At 39.8% G+C, this 26,284-nt stretch overlaps 1 protein-coding gene across 49 annotated transcripts in view; it reads left to right on the top strand.

Moving 5' to 3' along the window:
* ULK4 (unc-51 like kinase 4) overlaps positions 1–26,284 on the top strand; it is a 507,208-nt gene that overhangs the window by 216,980 nt on the left and 263,944 nt on the right. For all 49 annotated transcript variants that reach the window (XR_015150977.1, XM_086366093.1, XM_086366087.1 and 46 more), the window contains one exon: positions 5,756–5,804. Coding sequence is in view for 48 of the 49 variants with exons in the window: in XM_086366093.1 (XP_086222219.1) it covers positions 5,756–5,804 (49 nt within the window). In the remaining variant the exon portion in view is untranslated. The remainder of the gene's footprint in view (positions 1–5,755; positions 5,805–26,284) is intronic.

Raw genomic sequence — 26,284 nt, 5'->3', positions numbered from 1 at the left:
TTCCCTGTGCCGTACAGTAGTTCCTTGTTATCTATTTTATATGTAGTTGTGTGTATATGTCAATCCCAATTCCCAATTTACCATCCCATTCCCCCCGTTAACCATAAGATTGTTTTCTACATCTGTAACTCAATTTCTGTTTTGTAAATAAGTGCATTTGTACCATTCTTGCAGATTCCACATTTAAGTGCTATTATACGATATCTGTTTGTCAGGTATTTGTCAAGCCATTTGACTTGACTGAGCTTGAAGGCCTTGATTTTGAGCTGTAAGATTAGCTCATGACAAGGGTTCAAAAGTGTTAATCATAACCTGACATAGTATCCAGGAAGAAGAAACGTCCCCAGTACTAAGAGCTTTATGACTAGACAGATTCCAGAACTGCAGAGACGGCGGAGAAGCCTTTGGGGAGGACATTGTTCCTGAAGGGCGGGATTGACTGGTGAGGACTGTGGCTGTAGGCTCATGGCCCTTCTTCACGTGTGCTGTCCCCACCCTGGGAGCAGATTAAAGCCTTCAAGTGAGGAAGCGAACTCAAGACAGTGTAACTCGATGGATAGACCCCCATGCTTCTGTAGACATGTTGTATCACTTTTGGAGGCCACTTTTCTCACCTGTATAACTGAGCAAAAAGCAGGTGGAGATCCTCTGCCTGCTTTTTTTCTTTAAAAAAGAAAAAAAAAAAGAAAAGCTTTTTTTTTTTTTTTAACAAAAAGCTAATAATAATTTGAAATTCAACCCAACCTACAGCTGTATCTCTCTGAACAGAACTAGAGTGATCTCCCTGTACCAGTTTTCCCTACCTAAGTTGCCCCTAGTCTTTTGTATCTAAATATTGCTAGTTTATATTTAGCCCTCTTTTCAAAGTATATGAAAAGTAATTGTGCCAGAAAATAGAGAAAACCAAGGCCACCTTGACTCCATAGGTCACTCAATAACTTTACCTCAAAAGCCATTGTTTTTTCTTACATCAAAAGTGTTGACCTATTATTTAAAGTATGAATCCTTTTGGTTATCATTTAGCTTGGTTTGTGATAAAATTTTCTTGTAAATTTGTGCTTATGGCTTCCATAGTTAGATCTCAACCAAGTATTTTTCAGAATTTAAATATATGGTATTTTAAATGAGTCATCAAACATCAGTAAATACTTTAAAATTTTTATTGATACATAATTTATCAATTAATAAAATAATTCATTAATTAAAAATTAAAACATTTTCCCAACACCAATGGCAACATTTGCTTTAAGAGCAGGGGGGAGTTAGAATTCCAAATAATATAGCCTAAAGATTTTCACAAGTTCATTTAAAATTTTCTAATGCAAACAGTACCTGTTTTGTTAATAACATGAACCACAGATATACAAAAATCCCAGTGAATCTCCTGAAACAAACTTTGTAAGGAAAATTCTTTCATCATACACACTCTTATCATTAATTACACCATTAGGGGAAAAATATCCTCCCCCGCCCCCGCCAAAAAAAAACAAAAAACAAAAAACCCAGCGTAAAGTAGTCCCAGGAATGGAATTTAGAAATGGCAGTATATTCAACTTAATCATCTGGAATTACTTAAACACAGTGTGCTTAGATGGCTAACATAAAGAAAGAAAAGTTTACTACAGTTAATAACTTCACAATCCTTTGAAGATGTGGGATAATTTCAAAAAGATCTCTACTTTGTTTTTGGTTTAGAAAATTCAGATAAATCTTGCCCTTCCTGTCCTCAGGCTGTCCATAAGCCATAGCATTTTCATTCTTTTCAATTTTAGGAAATAACAGACTCATGTAGTAAAATGATCCTGGTCATTTAAATCATGGGGGTCAACCACAACAGAGCCCCCAAATAAGGTCGCCTTTTGCATCATGATTTTCCAAAGGCTAGTATAATGATTTAAGACTTTCTGCCTGAATAATTCCCTGAGAATCAGCCACATCCGTATTGTTCAGAGGTAAGCCTCATCCTCCCTGGTCTACAGAGGCCCGAGCCCTGGGGCTGCTCCCCGGAATACCAAGTCAGAGGAGGAGCAGTCCATTATTCAGAGCACATAAAGGGTTTGGTCATTTGAGAACTGAGCTACTAATTGGACCAGTGGTGATATGAAAGGAGATGCGTTAAGTAAGCAGACCCAGTTTTTAAAATCGAAATTTAAGAACATATTAAAAACTAAGGTCTCTGAAGCAGCCTGGAATCTGTGGATTTCAGATGTTTTTTATACAACTCACAATAAAACAAACTGTATTTTAGGTCACTACCCAGCCCACATATAAGTGAAATAAAAATGCCACAGAAACAATAGTATGTGTGATACCTTTAGATATCTGTTTTATTATTTTAAATGTAAGAAAATGCTAGTCAGTACTCATCGTCCACTTATCGGTCCCTTCCCACAGTCTGGAAAACTGATGCATTTTAGATAGTTGTAAGTGTTTGCAGCCATCCCTGTCCCGTACCTGTTTTAGCATTCTTTTGGGATTACATGTGAGGTTAGTTCATGGGTCACAGAAAATGTCATAGAAAAAAAATTTTTTTTCACTAAAAGTGATTTTTTTTTAACCTTGAGTTCGCTTTTAATTTTCCAGACGTGGCTCTAAATGATGTGTTAGTCAGATCAAAGAACAAAATTGTTCTGGTTGATTGTGTTCAGAAGAATGTAAAGATCGAACTGTTAGAACTTTAAAAGAGTCTTAAGAGGTAGTGGAGATCAGCCTGCTTGTTATGCAGAGACTTGGAGATGAACTAGTTTCAATTTTTAAGATTGAATTAAGGTCATTTGTGTAGTCATAGGACAGTAGTGGCAAAGAACCTGCCTGCTAATGCAGGAGATACAAGAGACAGGAATTTGATCGCTGGGTCTGGAAGATCCCCTGGAGGAGAGCATGGAAACCCACTCCAGTATTCTTGCCTGGCGAATACCATGGACAGAGGAGCCTGGAGGGCTACATAGGGTCTCAAAGAGTCGGACACGACTGAAGCAACGCAGCATGCACACATGTTGGTAATAGAAGGTATTTTAAAATACCATCATAAAAAGTCTGGCATTGTGAGTGTCTGCTTCTGGATCTGAATGTTAGAGTAGGGCTGTGATGCAGGGAGCTGTCCCTCCTTGGTACCACTGAGGAAGCAGTGGTACCTGTGTCCCTGTGACATTTTTGGCTTTTGGTTGCTAGGGCAACCAAACTCAGAAATGTATGTGCCTGGCTCTTTTAGGCCTGGGCCTGATAAGAGTATATATCATGAAAATTTCAGAAGACCAATTTAGGAAATGGTGAGGTTAATATCTAGGAAACAAGGAAGAGGAATAAGGATGTGTTGACCTAAAGTTGCATTTGGTCCTGAGTTTGTGCATTTCCTGTCCTACCCACTCATGGTATAAGGAGGTCCATCTTCATTCCTGAGCCTGCAGTTGCCCAGAAAAGTGAGAGAATGTCAATGAATTTAATCAGATCAGATCAGTCGCTCAGTCGTGTCCCCATGAATTTTTGTGACCCCATGAATCGCAGCACGCCAGGCCTCCCTGTCCATCACCATCTCCCGGAGTTCACCCTGACTCAACGTCCATCGAGTCAGTGATGCCATCCAGCCATCTCATCCTCTGTCGTCCCCTTCTCCTCCTACCCCCAATCCCTCCCAGCATCAGAGTCTTTTCCAGTGAGTCAACTCTTCGAGTGAGGTGGCCAAAGTACTGGAGTTGCAGCTTTAGCATCATTCCTTCCAAAGAAATCCCAGGGCTGATCTCCTTCAGAATGGACTGGTTGAATCTCCTTGCAGTCCAAGGGACTCTCAACAGTCTTCTCCAACACCACAGTTCAAAAGCATCAATTCTTCGGCGCTCAGCCTTCTTTACAGTCCAACTCTCACATCCATACATGACCACTGGAAAAACCATAGCCTTGACTAGACGAACATTTGTTGGCAAAGTAACGTCTCTGCTTTTGAATATGCTATCTAGGTTGGTCATAACTTTCCTTCCGAGGAGTAAGCGTCTTTTAATTTCATGGCTGCAATCACCATCTGCAGTGATTTTGGAGCCCAGAAAAATAAAGTCTGACACTGTTTCCACTGTTTCCCCATCTATTTCCCATGAAGTGATGGGACCGGATGCCATGATCTTTGTTTTCTGAATGTTGAGCTTTAAGCCAACTTTTTCACTCTCCACTTTCACTTTCATCAAGAGGCTTTTGAGTTCCTCTTCACTTTCTGCCATAAGGGTGGTGTTATCTGCATATCTGAGGTTATTGATATTTCTCCCAGCAATCTTGATTCCAGCTTGTGCTTCTTCCAGCCCAGCATTTCTCATGATGTACTCTGCATGTAAGTTAAATAAGCAGGGTGACAATATACAGCCTTGACGTACTCCTTTTCCTATTTGGAACCAGTCTGTTGTTCCATGTCCAGTTCTAACTGTTGCTTCCTGACCTGCATACAGATTCTCAAGAGGCAGGTCAGGTGGTCTGGTATTCCCATCTCTTTCAGAATTTTCCATAGTTTATTGTGATCCACACAGTCAAACTTTGCCCCTCTGATCTATCGAGACTATAGAAAATAATCACGTTTATTTTTGCTAGATACTGAGCTAGAGCTTTCTAAGTGTGTCTGTCTTTGGGGATTCACCCTGTAGCTCGCTTTTCCTTAACAGATATTTGTAAAACAGTGTGATTTTTTTTTTTTTTTGCTAGTCTCATAGGCTTTTCTTTTATCAATGTAGTATTATAGACAGACAAGCTCCAGGGAGGCCAGATGATAAATTCCCTTTCTATCCACCTGACATCCTCTGTGAAATAGACAAACAGCCCATACCTACAGCGAAAGGAATATGCTTGTCTTAAGCTCTGTGGTTTATCCTACAAAGTAAATTCTAGTCAAGTTAAGGAATTTTATTTTCTTTTCAAACTGAAGGAGGATCAACAAATTATAGTTTATGGGCCTAATATGGGAAACTGCCCATTTTTGTAAATAAAATTTTATTGGAACACAGCCATGCTTATTAATTTATAGATTATTTATACCTACCTTTATACTGTTGTGACAGAGGTAATTGTTGCTATAGAGACTGTGTGGCCTGCGAAGCCTAGAATATTTACTATTTGGCCCTTTACAGAGAAAGTTCTCTGACCCTTGGACTAAAGGAATATTTAGAGATTGAAGTATTGTTCTTAAAAAACTATCCCTTTTGAATAAAGGCTATTTTCCCTTAAATTGCTTGGAGAAAGTCTTCTGTTACAAATAGATAACAGCTTATAACTAGGTTTGATGAAAGTGCCTAGAAGCTATTGTGTGATTGGTGTCTACTGTTTTTAAAGTTAAAAATCATTAAACATCACTGTACATTAAATCATTAATGTTGAGAAAATAACTAATGAGGTATATAGGAAAGATTATAGTGTGGCAAACTTATAATTTAACTACATGAAGGATAGGTTACATTATTTCAGCTGGCATTGCCTATTTTGATAGTCTTTGTAATAATTGTGAATTTTTAATACTTTTTTTTACATTTATATATATATCTGTTTGAGGTTTTGCCTGCTGCAGATCAGTGAGGCAAAGCTAATAGTCATTCGAAAAGAAGCCTCACATTTCTTGCGTTTAGAGGTAATTCAGTGTATTAAAACGAGTATTTAATCATACTATTCCTCAGTCACAGAATTTCAGCAGTAAAGCATGGGGCTGCAGTGCTCCATATCAGGGCAGCAGTTTAAATAATTTTAAAAATCATTATTAATAAATTATCTTTGCATTTTTTTTTAACAGACTTGTAGAAGACAGCAAACTGATCCCACGCATTTTTGAAGTAATTCTGGTAAGAGAAGAAATGTTTGTCTGAAATTCAAGTGACAAATTTAAACATTTTTAAAGTTTTGGGCACGTTGTTTGGTTGGGTGGCCTGCACAGCAGGATTGTATTTCCACGGTGTCACTTAACCTTATTGGGCCTCAGTTTCCTTGTCTGAGCTCTTGTCTAGCTCTGAGGATTGTACAGGGATATTGTTTAATTATCTGCCATCTTTCTGGAAATCCTTGACATTTTATTTCTATTAAGTTAAAAATTACATTATCTACTATAGAAAGATATATGTAGAAGTATGCTGGGAAGGATGAAGGCAGGAGGAGAAGGGGATGACAGAGGATGAGATGGTTGGATAGCATCACTGACTCAATGAACACGAGTTTGAGCAAGCTCCAGGCAATGGTGAATAACAGGGGAGCCTGGCGTGCTGCAGTCCGTGGGGTTGCAAAGAGTCGGACATGAGTTAGAGACTGAACAACAACAAAATATACAAAGAATACTGTATCTGAGGTTGGTTTGTGGATGAAAGGGCAGAATGATAATCACTGTGCTTCAGTCTGCATGTTCTCATGTTCAGCTTGAAGTTCTCTGACTTTGTCATCACTGAGTCAGGTCAACAGTTTGATGCCTATGGGCAGGAAGTTGTCCTCTTCAGAATGTAGAGTAGCTTAGCTTCTATACACCATTCCCCGCCCCCCCCCCGCCCCCCCCATTCATAGAACGCAGCTTAGTTGAAAACCGCCAGTTAAAGAAAACCTTTCCTCTCTGGTTATTCTGTGTAGAGAATAAAACAGGATATAGGGCTGGCTTTTCTCCTTCTGCTAAATCTCTGTTTATACTAAGCTTAAATCTGAGAATTAAACTGAAAACCGAGTTGGTACTTACAGCAAGGGAGTGCCCTTAGACAAAGAAATGTTCTCTTGTATCTGGGTGGGTTGTCCCCCTTTACCAAAAACTTTCCCTCCGTGGCTAACTGTCAGTGCAAGCAACAAAGGAGGGGACCCATCCCTAGTTAGATCAGCGTAACCTGACTCGGTCATCCATAGAGCAATAGCTTGTATTGTCAGATAACCCTACACATGGAAAATTAGCTCTCTTTAATCATCTTAAAATATTAATCTGCATGTTACTTTTGCTCTGATAGGGCTGTATGGTGAAAACATTTTTCTTGGCCACAGATCGCCCTTGGAGGAGAGCTATGGGCTTTGCTGAACTATTTGAGTTAGGTGGGGAATAGACGTGGGCAAGGGTAGTATTCCCAAAGCATGCTCAGGTGACACCAAGATGACCCAGAGCTGCCATCCTAAGAGGATTGAACCACTTCCAGTGGTCAAAGGGGATTTTAAAGTGTCAGGAGAAGATAATGGCAACCTCCTTCAAAAGGTCCCGTGCCCGCACTGCCGCACTCTGTGCCCCTGACCCTGTAGCAAGCCACCACTGACCCACACCTCTGCCGGAGATTCCTGGACACTCACAGGCAAGTCTAGGTCAGTCTCTTGTGGGCATGCAAATTAGATGCAAAGCAGCATGCAGATGAAGGCTGTGGTTTTTGGTACTGCACTTGGGTCCTAAGCCCAGCAGAGCCACGCTCCCAATCCTCTGGCCCTGCTTCATGACGGGGCCTGAGAACTACACCCAGAGGGGCAGATCTGGACCGTGGGAGCTACAGTTATACAAGGCAGTTCGCCAGCTGGGTCAGGCACTTGGAGGGGCCAAGGGCTGCTGGGAAAGAAGGGGCAGTGAAGGTGGTCCAGGCCCAGGGCGTCCTCCACTCCACTTCATCCCCGCATGATACCAAAGGGTCTCTGTCCTCGTTATAGCCAGCAGGGAAGGGATCAGTGTGGTGGCTCCCCTACGTTCCCCAGTTTTGTCTGCAAGGGAAACATACTTGCTCGGTGGCTTTCCTCTCTCTCCTGGTCTCAACAGAGCCCGAGAACATAGCCAGAGGAACCGTGAGAATCTGCCCCCAGTCCGCAGGCGTTGCTCTAGTGCCCACTTGTTTCGCTTCCAGCAGAGCAACCTTTGGGCATTCAGGAGAAGAAATAGAGAAAATAGAGAAACAGCTGTCTAGTGGGGATTGTTAAGCTTCGCCCGGCAGTATATGCATCTCCCACCTTCCGCAGGACATACGTCACTTTCTAATTTGTTGTGGAGTTGGATTTGTGTTTGCAGGGCCATGGGTGCTGTAATGCTGGGTTCAGCCCATGGTTGGGCGGGGGGCAGGAGCCAAAGCTGTCCTCTCTCAGCCACATCTGGCTTGCGCTTGAAAAGAGACTTGGTATTGCAGACACAGAGAGCTGGAGCTTGACCAGACCTGAAACTCTTGGTGTTACTCACCCCCTTGCTGTGCCCAGGGGACTTCTGACCTGCTAAGATCACTATAGCTCCTTATGACTGATAGAAAGTTCTCATCCCAGCCTTTGGCACTCATCTCAAGGTCTGAAATCCCACATGTGGAAAATTCTCCCTTGTGGCTTACCAACCCCTGCCCCCTTCCCCCCAATAACATGCTGAATCTTTGTATCACAGGCAACTAGCAAGTCTTCATATTGTGCAAATGTTTAATTGATCAGTGCCACCATTTAAACCCTTGTCATTGGGTTGTAGCTGTCCCAGGGAGTGGGTGGAGTTTACACACACTCTCCAGGTCAGCATTCCAGCTGGTCACATGTTGTGTGACTTCACAGGCATTTTTAGGTGAGACTGTTTCTCCAGATGGAACAGCTCCATACTCGCGTTTCTTGTAGGCTCTTTTTTTTTTTTTTAATGTATTTTAAATGTATTTAAAAGTGTATTTAAAAAAAAATGTAAAGAAAAAACAGTTGGAAATCACTTTTTTGGGGACAGGACTTTTGATGTCCTTGAAGAATATTCTCGAATCCTTGTTCTGTTTTTGTCTTTCTTGAGTTGAATAATCTGAACTTTTTTCTCTGTATAAATACATTTTTAATCGATGCAGTGTCTTTTTTAGCAGTTATCCTATGAACTACTGCCTTGTCCTTTCTAAATTTTTGTCACTGAGCTAGACATAATAGAGTGTTTTATTGATTCTATGCTGCACTTTTTTTTATTTTTTTAATTTTTAACATTTCTGAAACTGGACTGTACTTCCCAAACCAGTGACATTTAACAGTTGCCTTCAGACAGGTGACCTGGTTGTCCTTGCCTTATCCGATACATTTCAGTTTTTCCTTTTCTTTTTATTAGTGCCCAAGAATAATGTGTTATTAAAAATATGTCTAAGTTTAAAAGAACTCTTTCAATAAAAATAAAATGAAAATTCTTTAGTAGTAAGAAATGATGCCATAGTTTATTTAATTGGCAGCAATTTTCTTCTGTAGTGCTTGATAAAATAATGGTGCATCTTAGAACTGACAGATTCCTAGATTCAAGGAAACACAGTGTATACTTTAGTTGGTTTGGTTTCTAAGTTCAAGGGCCTAGGTGGTGTCTGGTGTATATATAACAGCTTCTCGTGGTGGTTTGATCAGAACAAAACATAATGAAAAGATTGTACTGAGACCCCTTGGCTACTGCTTGTGTCTTCTGGCCACTCATTAAAAAATAAAGCAGCATTTGACCTGTTCGGCTGGTGGTCCACCGTGATCTCTTGATGATTTTTTTCTTTACTCTCAGCCCATAACTGTTTTCCATCTTTGGTTTGAAGTACCTAAAGCCTGATAATGGAGTTTATAGCTTCCTTCTTGAGTTTCCCATATGATGTGCCCTTTTACCCATGATGTAAGACATCCTGTCTGAGATGTTTTCCTTTAAGAAAGCAAAACGGTCTCATCTGGTGGGCAGGGATTGTAGTCGGCGTCTGTGTCTTTCCTGCAGGCTTAGAGGAAGGTGAAGATGAAGGCAGCAGAATTCTGCATGTGTTGTACTGTTTGGTAGGAGCTTTACCGAGAGAGAAAGACAGTACTGTGATTTCCAGGGAAGGGAGTGATGGGCTCTGCTCCATGTAGGGAAAGGAGTCTCACAGAAGTAACCTTTTAACAGGGGGTTGTTGTGAGGAGAAGGGCCTTGCAGCTAGGGTATGGTGAGTACTGAAATGTGCCTACACCAGTGCCGTGGAGAGATGGTAGGGAGTGAGTACTTTGGGACCATATCCTGCGGGTCTTTATACTGTGGTTCTTCCTTATTTGTTGGCTTTGCAAATAATTTATACTCTTCAAAATCAAGATCCTCTAAACAAAGTAGTGGTTACCAGTGCAGAGAGGGAAGGGAGGAAGGGGCAATACAGGAGTTAGAGGACTAAGAGTATAATTATGTATAAAGTAAGCTACAAGGCTATATTGTACATGGGGAATATAGCCAGCATTTTATAATAACCATTAATGTAGTGTAATCTTTAAAAGATGTGAGTCAATATATTCTGCACCTGTAACATACATTATTGTACATAAACTATACTTCCACTTAAAAATTAAAAAGTCAGGATCCTCTACTTAAACAAAATCTTTTTGAGCCCCTTTGCAGCCGGGCAGCATGCAGTGAGGACGCGGAGTGCTTGGCCAGGGGGTTCTGTTGGGAGGAGAATCAGGCTTAGGGTCATGAACTTATATTGTAAACTTGAAACAGGTCGAAAGCTGAATTTTGGGAGCTGCCTGCAGTTTCCATCAGGGAGGCTTTTGAGATCAGCCAGAGGGACTCTGGGAAGGAAGCTTAAAAGACAGAACTGGTCTCAGAGGTCTGATCTAAGGGCCCAGAAGTTGTAGCATCACATTCAGGCCAGAGAGCAGGCAGGATATTTTTAATCCTGGGTTCCACCTGCAAGTGTCCCCAGTCTTGGCAGACCAAGTGGTAGATAGAGCCAAGTAGCTGATGGCTTACAAAAAGGAGCTGCCACAGCAGCTGGGTGCTGCTTCCCTGGCAGGGCCCACCTGTGTGAGATGCTGCGTTTCCCCTGACAGCACAAGGCCAGTGCTGGACAGAGCAGAGGCTCAGGCAGCCTGCCCTGAATTAAGCCAGACTCCCATACACAGGCTGCAGGGTCTGAGCCACTTAGGCAGTCTGGATCTGCTTAATAAATGGGGACTCCTGGGGAAAGTCAGTCACAGGAGAGCCTGATGGCTTGGATTTTGAGTGTCGAGTTGCTGGATGAGCAGGATGGAAAGCCTTTTCCCTTTCTCCTTCTTTCCTCGTTTTTCTTTCCTCATTGGAAAGTGTTCCAGAGAGTAAACGTTGTGTTTAAATGAGTCTTAAGTATGAATTTGGATGGATCAGCCTTTGGATTTTGTTATAACTCTGGTCTCTCCTCATTTTATTTCAGTGGTTTTTTCTTTTGGCCTACTTCCGTAAATCATTTTAATGCCAAGTAATATGAGCAACCTGTATTTTATTGGAAAAAATCTATATTCATAGCAGATTTTCCAATATGTGCCAAAATATCACTGTCATGATATTTTATGTCTATTCCAGAGCAAACAATTAAAGAGCAATTTCATTGGCAAATGTTAACAATAAAAATGGGATTAGCAATACACTAGTTTGACAATTATATTGTTTTAGCAGTTCTCAATGATAGCAGTTGAAGCAAGCTTGAATAAATCTTCCAAGTCAATGGTACCTTTAGGAAAGAATCTCTTTATGGACTTTTGGTGCTGCATTGCTTTAGTCCTGTTTAACCCCCAGTGGATGCCTGAAAACACAGGGTGCTATCAAACCCTGCATGCGTGTGTGCTAAGTCTCTTCAGTCATGTCCAACTCTTTGCGACACTATGGACCGTAGCCCACCAGGCTCCTCTATCCATATCATTCCCCAGGCAAGAATACTGGCGTAGGTTGCCGTTCCCTTCTCCAGGGGGTCTTCCCAACCCAGGGATCGGACCACATCTCTTAAGTCTCCTGCATTGGCAGGCGGGTTCTTTACCACCAGAACCACCTGGAAAGCCCTGTGGACCTTTGGAGCATAAAGGATTTAATCACTGAGATACTAAGGTAGTACACACTGGTAGCCACATCACACTTAAGAAATGTTTCTAATCCCGAGTATTCATCAGACTTTTAAAGTTACTTTGATCTGTTCTAGTTGCAGCCCATCTAATGCGAGTTGGTTCTTAGGGTTAAAATGACAAGTTCCTTATAAGCTAAGACTCTGTTTGTGTTCAATATGCCATTGATAAGCTTCTGCTATGCAGTTGAGCATGAATTTCTAAAACAGGAAACATGGTTTGATTCCAATTTCAAAATGCTTGACCTAGGAAAGTACTTTAAAAGTTATACAAAGAGTACTTACTGGATGCAGGGGGTGAATCTGATTCTTCAACCTACATGGATGCCAGTTGGGGATTGTGTGGATTGTAGGATGGACTGATAACCAATTCATGTTGTATATGAAGATGAGTTTATACACCGCTAACATACTGCCGTTAAAGTGTGTACTTTGAAGTGTTTTATTTGGTGGGGATTGGGAAGGAGGTGGGTTTGCACAGATCTGTTCTTAGTAGCTTGTGTCATAAATGTATATTTGCAGGATAACTCTTTCAGGCAGAGGTGCAATGTATTGATACTGGCTTGAATTAAGTGAATTTGTTCACATAGCAACTGAACCAGTGGCTTTGATCTGATCAATACCATGTTACCTAGTTAGCTGAATAAATGGGTTGAAACTTAGTAAAATAAACCTATCAATAACTTGGGTAAAGCATGATTGGTTTCTGTAATCAGCTTATTATATAGCGTAATCAGCCCAATTGGGCTTTGAAAGAATATGGACTTTATTAAGTTAAAAGCTACAAGCTATACTCATTGAAAAAAATGCTGAAATAAGGCTTAGGATACCTTTGGCCAATCTCAGGGCACATAGTGAGAGTGTCACGTAGGGCTTCTCCCAAGCCACCGGGATCTTGAGTTTTATCATCATCCTTCTTGTTTCTTGGGCTTCCCTTGGTGTCTCAGACTGTAAAGAATCTGCCTGCAATGGAGGAGACCTGGGTTCAATCCCTGGGTTGGGAAGATCCCCTGGAAGGAGGGCATGGCCACCCACTCCAGTATTCTTGACTGGAGAATCCCCAAGGACAGAGGAGTCTAGCGGGCCACAGTCCATGGGGTCCCAAAGAGTTGGACACAGCTGAGCGACCAAGCACAAACACATTCTTGTTTCTAGTTCTGCTCCAATTCCTGGGCTTCACACTGAGGAAACATACTAATTCTTCCTTCTTTCTTCTCTGCAAGGAGGTGGCCTAGTTATAAAGCATAGAAGGAGAAGGTGATAAGCACTTACTTCCGTAGAGTGTAAGTTATTGTGTTTTGGTTTTTTTAAAAATTCTTAGTTGATAGTGGAATGAGGCTTGTGAAGTAAGGGTAAAATTAGGGCACAGCAAGCAAGTGAAACCTCGAAGAGAATAAGTTACAGACAAGTGAAGAAAGATGTGGTCCAGTAAAGTGTCACGAGAGGGAATCGAGAGGAAAGAAACACTGCATTAAATTTTGAAAAGCAAAAGCGTTAGTATAATACTGGAGGAAGAGGCAGAACTCTTGGCTGAAGGTCCGTGAATCTTAGGTACTTATGTGCGCCTCTCCCCCTGCACTCATCTCATTGCCTGTGCTGTTGATTACATTTCTCGTGTAGACCTGCGCTTTCCAGCATGGTAGCCAGCAGCCACATAGAGCGCAGCAAGCATGCGAAACACGGCTGGTCTGAATTGAGATGCAGTCCAAGTGTCAAATACATATCAAATTTCCAAGGGAAAAATGAATGTAAAGTAGTTGAGTGATTTCCTTGTATTGATTACATGTTTAAATGGCAGCATTTGGAGCATATTGGGCTAAATGGACTATTATTAAAATTAATTTTGTTTCTTTCCCTTTTTTTTTTCCTGCAGCTTTTAGAATATTAAAAATATATTGCTTGCATTCTATTTCTGTTGGATTGTGCTGCAGTAGGTGATTTTCTATCTATTTTCTCCATTGCATTGTGAATTTCCCTTCAGGAGAAAGTCACCTTGAACACAGCCACGTTTGTCTCCAGCACATTGTCCTCCCTGCTTTTTGCTTTTCAGTACTTTTATGGGATGGTTAAATAGCATCACGGACTCAGTGGACATGAGTTTGAGCAAACTCTGGGAGATAGTGAAGGATAGGGAAGCCTGGGATGCTGCAGTCCATGAGGTCACAAAGAGTCAGACAGGATTTAGCGACTGAACAACAACAACAACGTTTTATTTTATTAGTGAAGAAGTGAGGGAGGCAAGGTATGGTTGTTCAGTTTAGACCCTTTCCTCCTAGAGTGCAATCACAGTTGACCTTTCTCCTTTGATGGTGGATTGGGAGATGAAACAGTAGGAAGGGCCACCATTCTTTAGTATAATACATTCACAAAAGGCAGTGTGGTTGGAGCTCCCCTGAATTTTGGCCTTGACTAGTGATATCACTCACTTTTACTTCTTTCCTAATGCTGCTTTATATGAGGATGCCCAGCCACTGGTCAACTTTGGGTTCAGGCTTGTGTTCAAATGCCCACTGTGTTCACGAGGCCTTGCCCATTCTCATAGCTCCAAAGTCCCATGTGTCTGGGGCTCTTTGATAGATGGATCCAAGTAAAATAGCTTGTGGTAAGTATAAAGAGTTACCTAAAGAGTCAAGTTTAAAAGTGATGATCATTCTTTCTCAATATATGGCCAGCGAATGGTACATTTTCTTGGAATTCTTCGGTAATGTAGGACCCCATGAGTTTATTCATGTGCTAAACTACTGAGAATGCCAATGTAGGAATGTGGGAATACCACTAAAAAGTCACTAGATTTGAAGAAAGCAGCAAGCATCTACTAGCATTTGCTTTTCATGCTCTTTGCATTTGTTTTCTTGGATGAGTAAGAGCAGAATTTATGTGCTTACGCAGCACTGCGAAGGGTTTTCAGGCTGAGCCAGGAAATCTGATGCACTAAAGTAGTTTACAAATTTATGGGAAAAGGAGAGCTTTTTAAATAGTTATAGCAAGTGAAATTGCATTTTGGATTTATTAGAGGTACCAAATTGGAGGAGGACTGTGATGAGCCAGTGAGGACAAGTTATTACAAAGGATTTTTTGGTTTATTTTTGCTGACAACAAAAACAGTACATGCTTGTAAAATGTTCAAACAGTACAGAAATGTCAAAGATAGAATGTGAAAGTCTTCCTAATAGTTTGACGCATATTTTCTTCACTATTTTCCATGTATGTATTATATCTCTCTTTTCTTTTAAAAAAAATGGGACCTCTCTTTTCTTTTAAAAATTTTTAAAATCTATCTTACATTGTAATGTTCATGGCAGCAGGGTGTGTGTGTATACACCCATATGCTGTGCTGTTGCTGTGCTTAATTGCTCAGTCATATCCAACTCTTTGCAGCCCCATGGACTGTACCTACCAGGCTCCTCTGTCCATGGGGATTCTCCAAGCAAGAATACTGGAGTGGGTTGCCATGTCCTCCTCCAGGGGATCGTCCCAATCCACAGATCAAACCCAGGTTGCATTGGAGGCAAATTCTTTACCGTCTGAGCCACCAGGGAAGCCCATGAATACTGGAGTGGGCAGCCTATCCCTTCGCCAGGGAATCTTCCCAACCCAGGAATCAAACCAAGGCTCCTGCATTGCAGGCGCATTCTTTTACCAGCCGAGCTACCAGGGAAGCCCCATGTACACCTGTAGGCATTATTTATTTCTGTTATGTGTTAAATGTATAATTTGATGAGTTCTCACATATGTATTCAATTGAAATAATGAACACAACCGTCATCCTCCAAAGTTTCTTTGTGCTTATTTTTAATCTATTCCCCCGGCCCCACTCCTGTCCCAGGCAACTGTTAATTCACTTACAGTTTAGATTAGGTTGCATTTCTTAGAATTTTATATACATGAGTAGTAAAGGGGTGGACTCTTTTCTTTTTTAATGACTCCCTGGCTTCTTTTATTGAACATACTTTTTCCTAGGGAGAAAACATTAGGTCTGATGTGACCCATGGGGTTTTGTTAGAAGCCTTGAGAAGGTTGAGAAGTTCCCTTTCATTCCTAGTTTGCTGAGAGATTTCACTGTAATGGACTGTTTCTCTTCATCTATTAAAATGATCATGTAATTCTTTATTTTTTAAATAAACATGGTGAAATTATTGATTTGTGTGTGTGTGTGTTAAACCAGTCTGGCCACCTAGAGTTAAAACCCATCATGCTGTTTTTTTTTTAATATATAACGTTGGATTTGATTTAGTAGAAGTTCTAAGTATTTTTGTGACTGTGTCCATGAAGGATGTTGTTCTATAGTTTTCTTGGAGTCTTTTTCTGATTTTTGTATCAGGGGAATATTGGCCCCAGGGAATGAGTTGGAATATGTTCCCTTCACTTTAGTTTTTTGGAAAAAATTTCTTTCAGAGTTGGCATTTATCTTCTCCTTTAAATGTTTAGTAAAAATAACCAGTGAAGCCACTTGGGCTTGAAGTTATCTTTGTGGGAAAGTTGTAAAGTATAAATTTATTTTTATGAATGGATATACCGTTAATTCAGTTTATTTCTTCTTGATAACTTCAAGGAATTTGTATATTTCATTTAAGTTGTCAAATTTATTGGCATGAGGTTGTTATGATACCGCCTTATTATCCTTTTAGTGTTTGAGAATCTATAGTGATGCCTCCCTTTCATTTCTCATACCGCTTATTTGAATAGTAATGAGAAATTGACTATTTGCTCTCTCTCTTTCCTCCTCTGATTTAGTTAGCTAGAGGTTTACAGCCTTTATTTGCCTTCTGAAAGAAGAACTCACTTTTGGTTTTATTGATTTTCCCCCTGATTTGTTTTTTCATTAATTTCTGCTCTTTATTATACCATTTTCTCTATTTTCTTGGGGTTAGCTTTTTGCTTTTATTCTAATTTTTTAAGAAATACTGAGGTCATGAGTTTATGACTTCTGTCTTACTAATATGATCATTTAGTACTATAAATCTCCATCTAAGCACTGTCCTAGTTCCATCCTACAAAATTTAGATGTTTCATTTTCATTCAGTTCAGCATAATTTGTAATTTCCATTGTGATTTCTTTTTTGATTCATGGATTATTTAGAAGTCTGTTATTTAGTTTTCCCATATTTGAGGCTCACAGGTACATTTTTGTTGATTTTGGTTTAATTACACTGAGGTTAGAGAGCATACTGTGTATGTTTTCCATCCCATACAGTTTCCTCAGGCTTGTTTTGTCACCCAGTCTGTGGTCTGCTTTGGTAAGTGGTGAATGTCTCCCCTGTGCTTGTGGAGCAAGTGTAACTGCTGCTGTTGGTTGGAATGCCCTCCGAATGTCAGTGAAGTCAAGGTGGCTGTTACAGCCTGTTCAGATCTGTGTCTTTACTGGTATTGCGTCAACTTGTCTGTCACTTTTGAGAGAGGGGTAATGGTGTCTCTGACTATACTTGTGTCTTTGGCTATTTCTGTTTTGGTTATACCATTGTTGTTTTCTGCTTTGTAGCTCTGTTAGTCCATGTAAAAATTAAATTTGGGATTATGTGTTATCTTGAGGAGTGGAACTGTTGATCGTAATGAGATTCTCCTCTTTCTCCCTGGTCATATTTTTTGTCCTAAAATCTACTTTATCTGATGTTAGTATCACCACTGCAGCTTTCTTTGATTAGTAGACACATATTTTCCCATCACTTAAATTTTAGCCTATCTGTGTGTTTATATTTAAAAGTGTTTTTCTGGCAATAGATGTAGTTGAGTTTTACCTTTTTATTCAGTCTTACATAATTAGTCTTCTGTCTGAGGTGCTTAGAACATTTTCATTAAATGTAAATATTGATATTAACATATTTTAATCTGTTGTACCATCTCACTACTGGTTTTATATCACTTCTCCTGTTCTTTCTCCTTTATTTCTGTCTTTTCCAGCTGTCTTTTGTTCCAGTAGAGTACTTTGCCTTTCAGTGATTGGTGGAGGGTTTACAATATGCATCTTTAATTTACCTCAGTCTGCCCAGTGTCATGTAGGTAATTGCCCTGGTCTATGATCGCACAGAGTTGGACACGACTAAAGTGACTTAGCCTCAGCATGATCACCTCCAGATAAATTACCAGACAGAGCAGCCAAGGGCTCCCTGAGCACAAAGGATCACAGATCAAAAACAAAAACTCACATCACGTGTTTTAGAATCATTTACGTATGTACAATGAGAAGCAAGGTATAGGGTAGATTAACACATTTTAAATAGGGTGCAGGCAGGGTGACGTACACTCCATCTGAATCCTGGGTAACAGTATGTTAATATCCCCCCGCCCTCATGAACCTTCCTCTGAGTTGAGTGTGAGGAGCACGGCCCACCAGTGGAAAGTGTCTCACACCAATAACACATACTTGGAGAGACATGTGTAGTTGGCCCTGTTTGTACTTGGTGGTGAACTGGCTCACCATCCTTGGGTTTTATTTGTGTTTCTTAACCAAAGAACACACCAGACCTGAATAGATGTCACTGATGTGTGAGTTAGTTAAAACTTCATGTATACTGAATGTTTTTGGTACTTGCTGTTATAGTATTCAGTTTAATATTTAGTGCATCTTGAGTACTTAGGGTCCAGCTGTCTTATGTATGGTTAGTGACTCATGGACACTAGGTTTCTTCTGGTCCTTTCATTTGGTTCTGTTCACGTCGAGCACACTTACACTCTGTATGTCATGTAATATAGGCATCACGCGTTCCATTTTTTCTTCCATCTCAGAATTAAATCCTCCTTGTAATATGGAAGTGTAGTTTATACCACTTCCTATTTCATGCGAGAATCTTTCAGCAGCACACTTCTATTTTTAGTGACTTCTCATCACATACATCCTGAAATCGAATTCCTGCCAAACCCCATGTGAGCCGATTGTGGCTCCTGCCGCACGTCCTCCTCACTTTTCTTTCCCAGCTGTGCTGTCACCGTGTTACCAGCTCAGTTTACTGAATAGACAATGCGTAGACCTGCCTTTCTTCTTCTCAGGACCTTTGCTTCTACCAGTCCCTCTCCCCAGAATATTCTTCTCCCATCTCCTTGCATGACTGAGTGCATCTCATCCTTCAGGTTTCAGAGAGACCTCTCTACCTCATCCAAACTATGAGCATGTGGGCCTGTGTCTCTCGCCTCACCTGCCGTCTGGCACAGAGTACCATTAAGTGGCCACCGTTACATATCGAACAGTTAAGGTGTCATGCATTATTACTTCTAATGTAGTGCTGGACTTAACATGCACGCTTTTGAAAGGACTTAGTTACAAACAAGTCCTTTTACTTTTTCAACAAATCATTGGCCACAGGCTTTAGTCTCTGAAAAACCCCTCAGTCGGTAATGTGTTAACTATAGTACATTATCAGAAGCAGAAAATCTACATTGGTATACCTTGTCTGCATCATTCAATCTATGTATATTTTTTGAGATTTGTTTTATAGCCAAGAACATGGCCTTTTGGTGTATGTTCTATGGACGCTTGAAAGGAATGTGTATTCTGCGGTTATTGGTTGAAGTGACTGTTGGATGGTGGTGCTGTTTAGTTCTATATTGCTGATTTCCTTTCTAATTATCTTATTAGTTGGGAAAGAGGGGTGTTTAAGTCTTTAATTATAATTATGAATTTGTTTCTGTCTCTTGTTTCCCAGTTTGTAGTTCCATGTGTTTGCATCTCTATTCTCGGTTCATAGATATTTAGGATTGTTGTGTCTTCTTAGTTATTTTAAGTCATTTTATCCTTATTTTGTCATTATGTAATATCTGTGTTCCTTTTAATTTTCTTTTCTCTAGAGTGTATGTTTTCTGGTACCAATATAACCACACTTGCTTTGTTTTGACTAATGTTTGATAAGTGTGTCTCTTTCTATCCTTTTAATGTTTGGCCTCCCTTTATCGTTATCGTTTATATGAGTTTCTTGTAGGCAGCATGTAGTTGGGTCATTTTTATTTCTTAATCCATTCTTCAAATCTGTCTTTTCAGTAGTTCATTTAGACCTTTTATATTTAATGTAATTATTGATATGTTAGATGTTAAATTTGCCATATTTTTTTTCCCTTTCCCCCCCGAGTTCTCTGCTTTCTTTTTCCTGTTTTCCTGTGGATTACTTCAATATTTAGTTATCATGTCTCCTTAATCTCCTCTAGGCTGTGGCATTTCTTCAGACATTACATGTTTTGAATGACCTTGGTAGTTTTGAATATTACTGGTGTTTTGAAGAATATTACGTAATTTGAATATGTCCATTTTTTCTTTCATGATGAGCTCGTTACGGGTTTGGGGGAGGAATAGCACAGGCTGAAGTACTGTTTTCATCACATCGTATCAAAGGTGTCTGCAGTCGACAAGACCTGTCACCGAGTGTGTCAAACCTCGATTAAGTGGCTGGCGGTCGTCAGTTTTCTAAAGGTTACTCCTCTCCAACCCCCTCCATTTCTGTACTTTACTTTAGGAAGCAAGTCATTAGGCAAGTCTGGCACTCAAAGGGTGAGGATTATGTTCTAGCTTCTTGAGGATAGAGTATCTACACCGATTGTTTGAAATTCTCTATACAGATTTCTCTCTTTTCCCCATTTAGTTACTCTGACAACTTTAAAACTTCTCCCCTAGTTACTGACTCTTCAAGGTTTCTTTTCTTCTTTAATTTACATTGGAAATTTGAATTTTTCTAGAATATCTACTTCACTATTAAAGTACATTATGTAAATATTTATTTTCATATATGGACATTTACCCTTCTGCCTAATTTGGGGTATCTGTGACTTCTCTCATTTTGTCTGCATTAAGATAACTAGTGTTTAATGGTTCCCCCCTCCCCCTCCCCAATCTCCAGTTCTTGGATATTTACCAGTCGAACTGATTGTATTCTATTACATTAATGTAAGAAATCATTAATCGTTGCTTTTTCTCTTTTCACTAGAATTGTTTTGTTCTTGTCTTGGTCTCTTGGTGAAAGTGCTTTTATCCATTTATCAGTTTTCCTTCTGAGAAATAACAGGCATCAACCAGAACAACATCCATTTTCCCAGTGTGTGTCAGAGAGACAAGTGGAGAGTATTACTGTGTGGGGGTGTGGACTGTGGCCTGTGGTGATGTGATTATGGTTGTTCAGCCCATTGGCTGTCAGGCGCTTCTGGGCATAGGAAAATGGAGCACAGGTCTGGGCCTCAGTGAGCTCACGGTTCACTGTGGAGGCAGGCAGAGCTCTATAGCTGTAACATGGAACAGTGTAAATTATGACAGAGACACAGTGGGCCAACTCCCTGCTGGGGGAGATCAGCGCCCCTTCCAGGAGGGAAGCACCCTTGTGCTGGGGAGCGCATTGGACCATGTTCACCAGCAGAAGCATGTGCTTGCTCTGCTCCGCTCCTCAGAGGGTGGCTGGCAGGCCTCTCCTTCCTGTGCTTAGGTGACTTTCTGCTCACCTGTCAACATCAGCTGCAAGTGGGTCCTCGTCTGTCTTCCCAGCTGTCTCTTTCAAGGGTTACCTGAAATGTCTCTGTCCCAGGTGCTCATAGCACCCTGTCCTCCTTAATAACACGTGTCAAAGTTTGCAGTTTTAGGGTTGTTTTGGGTGATTAGTTGATTAACAAAGTCTACTGCTAGATTTCTGACTTTGTGAAGTAGGGGCGATGTCATATTTGTTTGCCATTGTTTTCCCTGCTCTTGGATCACTGACTGGCACATAGTAGGTGCTCAGAGAGTGAGTGAGTAAGGGGATGAGTGAGTGAGTAAGGGGATGAGTGGGTGTGTAAGGGGATGAGTGGGTGTGTAAGGGGTGGTGGTTGACGATAAGGGAAGGTATTTGGGGTCCACACTGTGAAGGGTTTTATGTCCCTGCTGGGGAGTTCAGACTCTGCTTCCTGTCCTCTGTGAACCTTGGAAGAATGTTAACCAAGGATTTGACATGGTCAGCTTTACTTTAGAAAGATCTGCCTGGGAACCATTTGTGTGGAAAGCATATTTTCAAACTGTGAGTAAAACAAGCAATATTAAGTAGATACTTTTTATTTATTTTTTTGTTTTTTAAAAAAAATTTTTAACTTTATAATATTGTATTGGTTTTGCCATATATCAACATGAATCCGCCACAGGTATACACGTGTTCCCCATCCTGAACCCTCCTCCCACCTCCCTCCCCATACCATCCCTCTGGGTCATCCCAGTGCACCAGCCCCAAGCATCCAGTATCGTGCATCGAACCTGGACTGGTGACTCGTTTCATATATGATATTATACATATTTCAATGCCATTCTCCCAAATCATCCCACCCTCTCCCTCTCCCACAGAGTCCAAAAGACTGTTCTATACATCAGTATCTCTTTTGCTGTCTCGTATACAGGGTTATTGTTACCATCTTTCTAAATTCCATATATATGCATTAGTATACTGTATTGGTGTTTTTCTTTCTGGCTTACTTCACTCTGTATAATAGACTCCAGTTTCATCCACCTCATTAGAACTGATTCAAATGTATTCTTTTTAATGGCTGAGTAATACTCCATTGTGTATATGTACCACAGCTTTCTTATCCATTCATCTGCTGATGGACATCTAGGTTGCTTCCATGTCCTGGCTATTATAAACAGTGCTGTGATGAACATTGGGGTACACGTGTCTCTCTCCCTTCTGGTTTCCTCAGTGTGTATGCCCAGCAGTGGGATTGCTGGATCATAAAGCAGTTCTATTTCCAGTTTTTTAAGGAATCTCCACACTGTTCTCCATAGTGGCTGTACTAGTTTGCATTCCCACCAACAGTGTAAGAGGGTTCCCTTTTCTCCACACCCTCTCCAGCATTTATTGCTTGTAGACTTTTGGATCGCAGCCATTCTGACTGGCGTGAAATGGTACCTCATAGTGGTTTTGATTTGCATTTCTTTGATAATGAGTGATGTTGAGCATCTTTTCATGTGTTTGTTAGCCATCTGTATGTCCTCTTTGGAGAAATGTCTATTTAATTCTTTGGGCCATTTTTTGATTGGGTCATTTATTTTTCTGGAATTGAGCTGCAGGAGTTGCTTGTATATTTTTGAGATTAGTTGTTTGTCAGTTGCTTCATTTGCTATTATTTTCTGCCATTCTGAAGGTTGTCTTTTCACCTTGCTTATAGTTTCCTTTGTTGTGCAGAAGCATTTAAGTTTAATTAGGTCCCATTTGTTTATTTTTGCTTTTATTTCCAATATTCTGGGAGGTGGGTCATAGAGGATCCTGCTGTGATGTATGTCAGAGAGTGTTTTGCCTATGTTCTCCTCTAGGAGTTTTATAGTTTCTGGTCTTACGTTGAGATCTTTAATCCATTTTGAGTTTATTTTTGTGTATGGTGTTAGAAAGTGTTCTAGTTTCATTCTTCTACAAGTGGTTGACCAGTTTTCCCAGCACCACTTGTTAAAGAGATTGTCTTTAATCCATTGTATATTCTTGCCTCCTTTGTCAAAGATAAGGTGTCCATATGTGCGTGGATTTATCTCTGGGCTTTCTATTTTGATCCATTGATCTATGTTTCTGTCTTTGTGCCAGTACCATACTGTCTTGATGACTGTGGCTTTGTAGTAGAGCCTGAAGTCAGGTAGGTTGATTCCTCCAGTTCCATTCTTCTTTCTCAAGATCGCTTTGGCTATTTGAGGTTTTTTGTATTTCCATACAAATTGTGAAATTATTTGTTCTAGCTCTGTGAAGAATACCGTTGGTAGCTTGATAGGGATTGCATTGAATCTATAAATTGCTTTGGGTAGTATACTCATTTTCACTATATTGATTCTTCCAATCCATGAACATGGTATATTTCTCCATTTATTAGTGTCCTCTTTGATTTCTTCCACCAGTGTTTTATAGTTTTCTATATATAGGTCTTTAGTTTCTTTAGGTAGATATATTCCTAAGTATTTTATTCTTTCCATTGCAATAGTGAATGGAATTGTTTCCTTAATTTCTCTTTCTGTTTTCTCATTATTAGTGTATAGGAATGCAAGGGATTTCTGTGTGTTGATTTTATATCCTGCAACTTTACTATAATCATTGATTAGTTCTAGTAATTTTCTGGTGGAGTCTTTAGGGTTTTCTATGTAGAGGATCATGTCATCTGCAAATAGTCAGAGTTTTACTTCTTCTTTTCCAATTTGGATTCCTTTTCTTTCTTTTTCTGCTCTGATTGCTGTGGCCAAAACTTCCAAAACTATGTTGAATAGTAATGGTGAAAGTGGGCACCCCTGTCTTGTTCCTGACTTTAGAGGAAATGCTTTCAATTTTTCACCATTGAGGATAATGTTTGCTGTGGGTTTGTCATAGATAGCTTTTATTATGTTGAGGTATGTTCCTTCTATTCCAGTTTTCTGGAGAGTTTTTATCATAAATGGGTGTTGAATTTTGTCAAAGGCTTTCTCAGCATCTATTGAGATAATCATATGGTTTTTATTTTTCAATTTGTTAATGTGGTGTATTACATTGATTGATTTGCGGATATTGAAGAATCCTTGCATCCCTGGGATAAAGCCGACTTGGTCATGGTGTATGATCTTTTTAATGTGTTGTTGGATTCTGATTGTTAGAATTTTGTTAAGGATTTTTGCATCTATGTTCATCAGTGATATTGGCCTGTAGTTTTCTTTTTTTGTGGGATCTTTGTCAGGTTTTGGTATTAGGGTGATTATGGCCTCATACAATGAGTTTGGAAGTTTACCTTCCTCTGCAATTTTCTGGAAGAGTTTGAGCAGGATAGGTGTTAGCTCTTCTCTAAATTTTTGGTAGAATTCAGCTGTGAGGCCGTCTGGACCTGGGCTTTTGTTTGCTGGAAGATTTTTGATTACAGTTTTAATTTCCGTGCTTGTGATGGGTCTGTTAAGATTTTCTATTTCTTCCTGGTTGAGTTTTGGAAAGTTGTACTTTTCTAAGAATTTGTCTTTTTCTTCCACGTTGTCCATTTTATTGGCATATAATTGTTGATAGTAGTCTCTTATGATCCTTTGTATTTCTGTGTTGTCTGTTGTGATCTCTCCTTTTTCATTTCTAATTTTATTGATTTGATTTTTCTCCCTTTGTTTCTTGATGAGTCTGGCTAATGGTCTGTCAATTTTATTTATCCTTTCAAAGAACCAGCTTTTGGCTTTGTTGATTTTTGCTATGGTCTCTTTTGTTTCTTTTGCATTTATTTCTGCCCTAATTTTTAAGATTTCTTTCCTTCTACTAACCCTGGGGTTCTTCATTTCTTCCTTTTCTAGTTGCTTTAGATGTAGAGTTAGGTTATTTATTTGACTTTTTTCTTGTTTCTTGAGGTGTGCCTGTTTTGCTATGAGCTTTCCCCTTAGGACTGCTTTTACAGTGTCCCACACGTTTTGGGTTGTTGTGTTTTCATTTTCATTCGTTTCTATGCAAATTTTGATTTCTTTTTTGATTTCTTCTGTGATTTGTTGGTTATTCAGCAGCGTGTTGTTCAGCCTCCATATGTTGGAATTTTTAATAGTTTTTCTCCTATAATTGAGATCTAATCTTACTGCATTGTGGTCAGAAAAGATGCTTGGAATGATTTGTATTTTTTTTAAATTACCAAGGCTAGATTTATGGCCCAGGATGTGATCTATCCTGGAGAAGGTTCCATGTGCGCTTGAGAAAAAGGTGAAATTCATTGTTTTGGGATGAAATGTCCTATAGATATCAATTAGGTCTAACTGGTCTATTGTATCGTTTAAAGTTTGTGTTTCCTTGTTAATTTTCTGTTTAGTTGATCTATCCATAGGTGTGAGTGGGGTATTAAAGTCTCCAACTATTATTGTGTTATTGTTAATTTCTCCTTTCATACTTGTTAGCATTTGTCTTACATATTGCGGTGCTCCCGTGTTGGGTGCATATATATTTATAATTGTTATATCTTCTTCTTGGATTGATCCTTTGATCATTATGTAGTGACCTTCTTTGTCTCTTTTCACAGCCTTTGTTTTAAAGTCAATTTTATCTGATATGAGTATTGCTACTCCTGCTTTCTTTTGGTCTCTATTTGCATGGAAAATCTTTTTCCAGCTCTTCACTTTCAGTCTGTATGTGTCCCCTGTTTTGAGGTGGGTCTCTTGTAGACAACATATATAGGGGTCTTGTTTTTGTATCCATTCAGCCAGTCTTTGTCTTTTGGTTGGGGCATTCAACCCATTTACGTTTAAGGTAATTACTGATAAGTATGATCCCGTTGCCATTTACTTTATTGTTTTGGGTTCAAATTTATACTCCCTTTTTGTGTTTCCTGTCTAGAGAATATCCTTTAGTATTTGTTGGAGAGCTGGTTTGGTGGTGCTGAATTCTCTCAGCTTTTGCTTGTCTGTAAAGCTTTTGATTTCTCCTTCATATTTGAATGAGATCCTTGCTGGGTACAGTAATCTGGGCTGTAGGTTATTTTCTTTCATCATTTTAAGTATGTCTTGCCATTCCTTCCTGGCTTGAAGAGTTTCTATTGAAAGATCAGCTGTTATCCTTATGGGAATTCCCTTGTGTGTTATTTGTTGTTTTTCCCTTGCTGCTTTTAATATTTGTTCTTTGTGTTTGATCTTTGTTAATTTGATTAATATG

The sequence above is a fragment of the Bos grunniens genome, chromosome 22 (genome assembly GCF_055505025.1).
Source record: "Bos grunniens cultivar Pamir isolate PY7600 chromosome 22, Bosgru_T2T1.0, whole genome shotgun sequence".
NCBI lineage: Eukaryota > Metazoa > Chordata > Mammalia > Artiodactyla > Bovidae > Bos > Bos grunniens.
This window is presented reverse-complemented; position numbering and strand designations above follow the sequence as displayed.